This window comes from Homarus americanus, unplaced genomic scaffold, assembly GCF_018991925.1.
Source record: "Homarus americanus isolate GMGI-L3 unplaced genomic scaffold, GMGI_Hamer_2.0 scaffold39509, whole genome shotgun sequence".
NCBI classification, from domain to species: Eukaryota; Metazoa; Arthropoda; class Malacostraca; order Decapoda; family Nephropidae; genus Homarus; species Homarus americanus.
Window position 1 is genome coordinate 31,175 of NW_024750893.1, and position 8,298 is coordinate 39,472.

The 8,298-nt window shown below is 51.0% G+C and overlaps 1 protein-coding gene across 1 annotated transcript; it reads right to left on the reverse strand.

The window, feature by feature from the left end:
* Positions 1–719: 719 nt before the first annotated feature.
* Positions 720–2,024, reverse strand: LOC121854496 (collagen alpha-1(III) chain-like). Its single transcript, XM_042349176.1, has one exon. The coding sequence runs from the start codon at positions 2,022–2,024 to the stop codon at positions 720–722; it is 1,305 nt and encodes a 434-aa protein (XP_042205110.1).
* Positions 2,025–8,298: the final 6,274 nt, after the last annotated feature.

Consider the following 8,298-nt stretch of genomic DNA (forward strand, 5'->3'; position numbering starts at 1 on the left):
CATTAACGGTATTGGCAGAGGGACTGTGTTGACTTTTAGATCCCAGACAAAAGTTTGTGACGGCGGATCTTGAGGGAAAATCCAAGAGAGTTGACCTGGAGTTGGATTCTCTAAAGGACTCATTGACGAACGCGAGCCATGAAATCTGATTCTGAACGATTTATAAATTTGATAACAGCTTTAACACCGAGTAAGTAAGAGTACAGCAAGGAGTAACGAGCGATTATAAAGTCTCAGTGCAAAATCAACGTCATTTTGACGTCCATCATCGTATTGTAACCCGGACCACAAGTTGTCCACCATTGATGATATATTGTCATTTTAGTTGAGAGTAAAATACAGTAGCATCTTTTCTTAAACACACACTAACTCTTTAGGGTAATAGAAGTCATCGCCTCACCTCACGAAAAAAGATAACTATGAAATGGTATTTGGGTTAGTTTAGGTTAGATTTGGTTGTTATTTATGTAAGGTTAGGTTAAGTTAGGTTCCTTCTACCACGACTCAACTGATAGGTCATCCCACCTCACCTTCCCTGACCTCATAATGAACCCTTGTCACTGCGGCTAGTTGCCACAAGGCCGTTGGATGCCACATGACCCGGGGTACGACAGTGCCCCGGGTTGCAATAGTGCCCCGGGGTGCGACAGTGTCCTGGGGTGCCACAGTGCCCCGGGGTCCCACAGTGCCCCGGGGGGTGTAACAGGGTCTCAGGGGTATCACAGTGCCCCGGGGTCCCTCAGTGCCCCGGGGTTGTAACAGTGCCCCGGGTCCGACATTGCCCCTGGGGTCCGACATTGCCCCTGGGGTCCCACAGTGCCCCGGGGTCCCACAGTGCCCCGGGGGTGTAACAGTTCCCCGGGGTCCCACAGTGCCCCGGAGGGGTAACAGGGTCCCGGGGGTGCCACAGTGCCCCGGGGGTGTAGCGGGGTCCCAGGGGTGCCACAGTGCCCCAGGGGTAACAGGGTCCCAGGGTGCCAGTGCCCCAGGGGTGTAATAGGGTCCCAGGTGCCAGTGCCCCGGGGTCCCACAGTGCCCCGGGTTGTAACAGTGCCCCGGGGTCCCACAGTGCCCCGGGGGTGTAACAGTTCCCCGGGGTCCCACAGTGCCCCGGAGGGGTAACAGGGTCCCGGGGGTGCCACAGTGCCCCGGGGGTGTAGCGGGGTCCCAGGGGTGCCACAGTGCCCCAGGGGTGTAATAGGGTCCCAGGGGTGCCAAAGTGCCCCGGGGTCCCACAGTGCCCCGGGGTCCCTCAGTGCCCCGGGGTTGTAACAGTGCCCCGGGGTCCGACAGTGCCCCGGGGGTCCCACAGTGCCCCGGGGGTGTAACAGTGCCCCGGGATCCCACAGTGCCCCGGGGTCCCACAGTGCCCCGGGGGTGTAACAGTGCCCCGGGATCCCACAGTGCCCCGGGGTCCCACAGTGCCCCGGGGGTGTAACAGTGCCCCGGGATCCCACAGTGCCCCTGGGGTCCCACAGTGCCCCGGGGTCCCACAGTGCCCCGGGGGTGTAACAGTTCCCCGGGGTCCCACAGTGCCCCGGAGGGGTAACAGGGTCCCGGGGGTGCCACAGTGCCCCGGGGGTGTAGCGGGGTCCCAGGGGTGCCACAGTGCCCCGGGGTGTAATAGGGTCCCAGGGGTGCCAAAGTGCCCCGGGGTCCCACAGTGCCCCGGGGTCCCTCAGTGCCCCGGGGTTGTAACAGTGCCCCGGGGTCCGACAGTGCCCCGGGGGTCCGACAGTGCCCCGGGGTCCCACAGTGCCCCGGGGGTGTAACAGTGCCCCGGGATCCCACAGTGCCCCGGGGTCCCACAGTGCCCCGGGGGTGTAACAGTGCCCCGGGATCCCACAGTGCCCCGGGGTCCCACAGTGCCCCGGGGGTGTAACAGTGCCCCGGGGTCCCACAGTGCCCCGGGGGTGTAACAGTGCCCCGGGGTCCCACAGTGCCCAGGGGTCCCACAGTGCCCCGGGGTGCCACAGGGTCCCGGGGGTGCCACAGTGCCTCGATACACTTCTGTCACTCAACATTTTTCATGTGTAGTAATCACCGACAACCTCATTACTCTCATAAATCTCACTAATGAGACAATTATGCAAATGATTTGGACGATTTTCATTAATTTCTTCCTCTGTGATTTTTTATCTTAAAGATAAATTTGAGATTAATCACAATATTGAGGTAAAATGAGTAAGTCAATGTAGAAACTTTACGTTTATGATTGATAGTAATATATACAGTATTTGTTTCCCATGAAGTCAAAGTGTACTTTGCTTTGTTGTATTCAGTGGGTAACCATTTTGTTGAAAATAATATGTTTAAACTTTGATATGGTTTGTGTGTTGTGGTGTGTGTGTGTGTGTGTTGTGTTGTTTTGTTGTGTTGTGTGCGTGAATTCACACACACACACAGGTATGGTGAAATGTGTCCAGTGTGGTAGCATTATGTTAGTGTTAAGGTGCAAGCACTGCTTGCTCCCTCTCGCTTTTAGCTGCCGCCTCTGGCTAGCCCTCGTGGCAAACAGGGAAGCAACTTGCATAAGACTTCTCCTGCCAGTACACAGCCTCTTCACCATCAAGACTCCTGCTGTGCCTCCTCGTGGCAATAAACGGTAACTGGGTGCCTCGTGGGCCCAGGCTAGACCATAGGGACGGCGCATTGGCCCACTGGCATGTGGACACGTCCTGGCGCCTACCAACCGCTGCCTTGCGGATTAACCTTGGCAGGTATAAGGCTACGGGAGTAAACCCCGAACGAAAAATCTGCGGTGGAGTCCCGCATCAGGCAGACATGCTTACAGAGCTCCAACAAGACCCCGCGGTATAGGCGGAAGAGGTGACCACCATGGAAACCCAACAACTACACCGGCAGACGATGGCAATGCCTGATGGACAGGCTATTAAAGCGAAACCCAACAAACTGGGCTATCGGAAATCCATTGCAACTCTCCCTCTCCCCAGTGGTTGCAACACTTGCACACTGGATCAGGTAAAGGGAGAGCCAAGATGTGTGGTTGCAGCCTTTGCTCCTGCCTCACCACATAAATCAACTCACGTGCAGCCATCACCTAGCTCATCATACCTCTCATCATCATCAAAACCCCTATAACCCCAAAGGTGCTATGCCGAAGGACGAGTGGCGATGGGAACAGGCAGAGATGACTGCCTGGAGTCTCTATCACAACTCTGCACATAGGTGGCACACATAAGATGGTCGTTTATGCACTGGGATCTAGGCAGCAGTGCAATCCGGTCCTGTCTGTGTGACTGAGCAGCCCTTTCGAGGACTCTCCTCACCCCACATGGGGAGGGGGCTAGAAAAGGTGACCTAAACATAGCCTGACTAAAAACCCAACCTGACTGGGCAACCACACCCAGTAAGGTCATCCTTATGCGGTCGAAAACACAATAAAAATCACAGATCCAAACAAAACAAACCATACAACCTCTTATGGTCGCTGTATGGAATGTCAGCACCCTTCTGGATAATGGGCACAAATGCTCGTCCTGAAAGAACTGCCGTTTTGCCAAAAGAGCTGGCTAGGTTATAACATCGACATAGCAGCCATCAGTGAGTCCCGGCTCCCAGATGAGGGCCAACTCACAGAATGGGGGTCTCGCTACACTTTCTTCTGGAAGGGTAAGCCTGCTGCAGAGAGAAATTGCATTTATGGAGTTGGCTTTGCCATCCGCCAACACATCATACACAGGCTAACTGAAATGCCTATTGTCATCAACAAACACATCATGACGCTTCGAGTCCCACTGAATCACTTGCATCATGCCTTCTTCATCAGTGCATATGCCCCAACACGGATGCAGAGGATGACATCAAGGAGGCCTTTTACGCTAACCTCGACAGAGTGCTTACCTCTATCCTCAGAGAAGACAAGGTTGTGCTCCTTGGCGACTTCATTACCAGAGTTGGCAGAGATGCTAGCATTTGGCAGGGAACCATAGGGAGAAATGGACTAGGCAAGTGTAAATCCAACGGCCTACTCCTGCTCAGCAAGTATGCTGCTCACAACCTCACTCTCACCAATTCAGGCAGGCTGAGAAGTTCAAGGGGTCGTGGCAACACCCACGATCCAAACACTGGTATCTCATTGACTACATCATCATCAGAGAAAGAGATCGCCGAAATGTCCTCATCAACCGCGCCATGCATGGCTTAGACGGCTGTGACGCCGATCATCGACTTGTCAGATCCAAGTTCTTGCTTCAGGTCGCCCCAAAACGGCGAAGGCAGCAAGCCTCCAGAAGAGGTTTTAATAATAAGCATCTGGAGGATCCAGCGGTAGCACATGCTTCCAGAGACCAGCTCGAACATGGGCTTATAAACAACCCAACAGAAAACAACGTGAACTCAAGTGCCGAATGGGATACTCTTAATACTGTTGTGACATAAACCTGCAGAGACCCTCGGTAAGACCAAAATCATACACCAGGACTGGTTTGATGAAAATGACCCGGCAATCAAAGTACTTATCGATGATAAACGTGCTGTATTTACTGACTGGCAGAACAAACCTCAGTCTCGGACCAAAGCTGAAAACTTCTGCAAGAAGAAAGCGGCAGCCCAGTGGGAACTTCGCAATCTAAAGAACGACTGGCTTAAAAATATAGCATTGAAGAACAAAGACTTGCAGATCAGCAGCCCCCCTCTGCTCATCTGACGTTAACGGCATAATTAAAAATGATGAAGGCCTCCTTCAGCACTGGAAAGAGCACTACCATTCATTGTTCAACCGAAACACCGATGTGGATGTCCTGACTACCCAGCAGGTCCCTCAGCATCCAGAGCTGACCCACCTCTGCTACCCTCCATCCCTGGATGAGGTTGCTACTGCCATCAAACAGATGAAAAATAACAAACCTCAGGGCCTGATGGAATCCCAGCCGAGGTGTATAAAGCAGGAGGACCTCTGCTTACCAGCCATCGCCACTCTCTCCTGGAGAATATATGAGAAACGGAGGAAATCCCTCAAGCTCTTAAAGACGCCTCCATTGTCACTATTTATAAGAACAAAGGAGACCGGTCAGACTGTGGCAACTAACGTGGGATCTCGCTGCTCTCCGTAGTTGGCAATATTATCGCCCGAGTCCTCCGAAACAGATTTCTTCCTTAGGCGGAAAACTTCCCCCCCAGAATCTCAATGTGGTTTTAGATCATCACATGGCACCACTGACATGATTTTCGCTGTCCGCCAAATCCACCCCCTCATCTGGGAGTGGATTACTCCACATCGTAACGCTTGGAGGAGCACCACACGAGAAGTTGTCAATACTTTCGAGTTAGCCCGACTGCAAACCGAGGCAGACAAGCGCCAACGTCGGAAAGACGCTGCCGCCATCCCTCCCGCAGTAGATTGAGCCCTCTACATGTGCAACGAATGTGGACGATGCTGCGGGTCCCGTATCAGCATCTTTAGGCACCTCAAAACTCACCAACGTACGTGACCTCCCTATAACTCATGTCATTGTATCATAGCTGGATGATCGTCAAACTCGATTCCGAGTGGCAGCAAAGTAGTAGTAGTAGTAGTGTGAAAGAGCATATGTGGTGTAATAGTCAGCATGCTCGCCTTGCAAGCGATCGGACCCGTGTTCAATCCCCGAGCAGGGTGAGACAATGGGCAAGTTTCTTTACGCCATTTGCATCTGTCTACTCAGCAGTAATTGGGAAGCCTGATATTAAGTGATTAGCGGATCGTTTTCCGGAGTAATGGTTAGCGAGTGCAGTTGGCTTGTTGTCCGGTCTTCTCGTACTGTTCCTTGACACTGGGTCATGCAACTCGTTAATTGAGGGTGTGGTTGTTGTGTTGGCGACAGCTTCTACACCTTAAACAAATTCACGCCCAGGTGGCCCTTGGGCCGGCCATCCTCGTTACACGAAGGGCAGCCATTATTTATTTGTGTGTGTCTATATTTATCTGTTGTGTTGGTGTGTACTTTTTTCTTGCACACAAAGTTCGTTTCGGTGTCTCTTGTATTTTATCCACAAACAGGTCACACACAGACAGACAGACAGGCAGGCAGGCAGGCAGGCAGACAGACAGACAGACAGACAGACAGACAGACAGACAGACAGACAGACAGACAGACAGACAGACAGACAGACAGACAGTCAGTCAGTCAGTCAGTCAGTTTTGGCCGTCAGTTCAGCCACAGGTAAAACTATTTATAAAAGTGGGAATTACTAGCCGCAGGTGGGTGTAGTGTTACCTGCTGTTAGTGTACACCTGTGTTTGAGTTTTTTTTTCTCTCTCTCTCTCTCTCTCTCTCTCTCTCTCTCTCTCTTTTATCAATACTCTTCTCCAACTCACACACACATAGACACACACACACACACACACACACACACACACACACACTCCAGCACATTTTAATCTTCCCGTGATCCAAATTGAGGTAATGTTGAGTATTAGCAGTGTTTGAGTCGTGACTTTGAGGAGACAGTGTGAGGGCTTTGTTTGTGTCTTCAGGTGAGCGTTTTAGTTCTGGGTTAAGGCGGTCGTCCAACAAGCTAAAGGTCTCAGGTTCGATTTCTCGTCAGGGCATAAGAGGTCTGGGTGCTCCTCTCCTTGTAGTGTACATATGTCCTTGCACACTAGCCCTTGTACACTGGTTCGTATACACTAACCCTTGTACAGTAGACTAGTTCTTGTACACTAGCTCTTGTAGACTAACCCTTGTACACTAGTCATTGTACACTCAGGAACAGAACAAGTACAAAGTATACAAATCGTATATTTTTTCAGTTTATAAATCACTCCCCACACCCCTCCTCCACCCCACGCCCCCCACACCCCACGCCCCCACACCCCACGCCCCCCACCCCCCCCCCACACCCCACGCCCCCCCCCCACACCCCACCCCCCACACCCCACGCCCCCCCACACCCCACGCCCCCCACACCCCACGCCCCCACACCCCACGCCCCCCACACCCCACGCCCCCACACCCCACCCCACACCCTCCCACACCCCACACCCCCACACCCCACACCCCACGCCCCACACCCCACGCCCCACCCCACACCCCACACCCCCACGCCCCACCCCACACCCCCACACCCCACGCCCCACACCCCACGCCCCCCACACCCCACCCCACACCCCACGCCCCACACCCCACCCCCCACACCCCACGCCCCCCACACCCCACGCCTCCCACCCCACGCCCCCCCCCCAAAAAGGGATCAAATAAATTTGCGCTATAAGAATATATATATACTGTATATAAAAGTTTGGCCACGAGTAAAAATATTATACGTTTTGCCTCATATACTTTTCCCGCGTCAGGTGGAATCTGCATGTGGGGCAAAAATTAGAAACCCGAAGCCAGAAAACTAATTATCTTTAGTTTGTGGCCTCGCTGAAAGTGCCCGGGAAATAAAAATAAAAACATAACCTACTGCATATGTATTTAATTTACATTTTTATATATTTTTTGTGGGTTAGATATTTCATGGCTGATAACCTGATACTTGTTGGTCTTTTGTTGTTGAAATGTTGTCTTGTGAAGCGATGGGGTTTTGTTGTTTAGTAGTAGTATTTATTTTTTTCTGTGTTTTATTGTTATCGTCTGAATCATTTGTGTTTTGTTTCGATATTGTTTTTATATTATCTTAGTTTCTATAATGTCGTCTTTTGTTGAGCTAACGGACTGTGTTTTATCAATGAATTAATATTAATTAAGGATTAAGTTTCATAATAAAGATAGAGATTATTTTTGCTCTAATGATGAACGTAACAAAGACAATAAGGCAGCCGTAGATACACTGACTAACGCTGTCTGTCTGTCTGTCTGTCTCTGTCTCTGTCTCCTTCTCTTTCTCTCTCTCTCTCTCTAGAATGTAAAGTCAATCCAGGAGTGTAAACAACATAACATGACTTAATAAATAACTTTTTATCTTTCTTTTTTAATTAACACACAATGATATAAACAGTCAAGAAATATTAAAATAAAACAGTTAAGGAAAGATACAATGTTATTTCCCCTTAACTGTAGTGACCTTTTACGGGTCAAAATACAAGAGCTTTGTACAGTACTACACAGAACAGCCAATCTCTCTCCCTCTTACTCTCTACAACCCCTCCTGCACTCCTCTAGTCACCCCGCCATCCTAACTGGATTTGTGACTCGGGGTAACTGGTTCTCGCCCTCAGTCTGTCCGGGTATTTATATTTAGTATTTTTTTTTACCAAGAGATGAATAAAATCTTCTCTTGATGCGATATGGGTTACGATAATGATGATGTTTGTTTTTGACGCTATCCTGTGCGATGTGTAAGGTGATCGCT

Coding starts and splice junctions, on each gene's coding strand:
- LOC121854496 (XM_042349176.1), bottom strand. CDS start 2,024: ATGTTGAGTGACAGAAGTGTATCGAGGCACTGTGGCACCCCCGGGACC.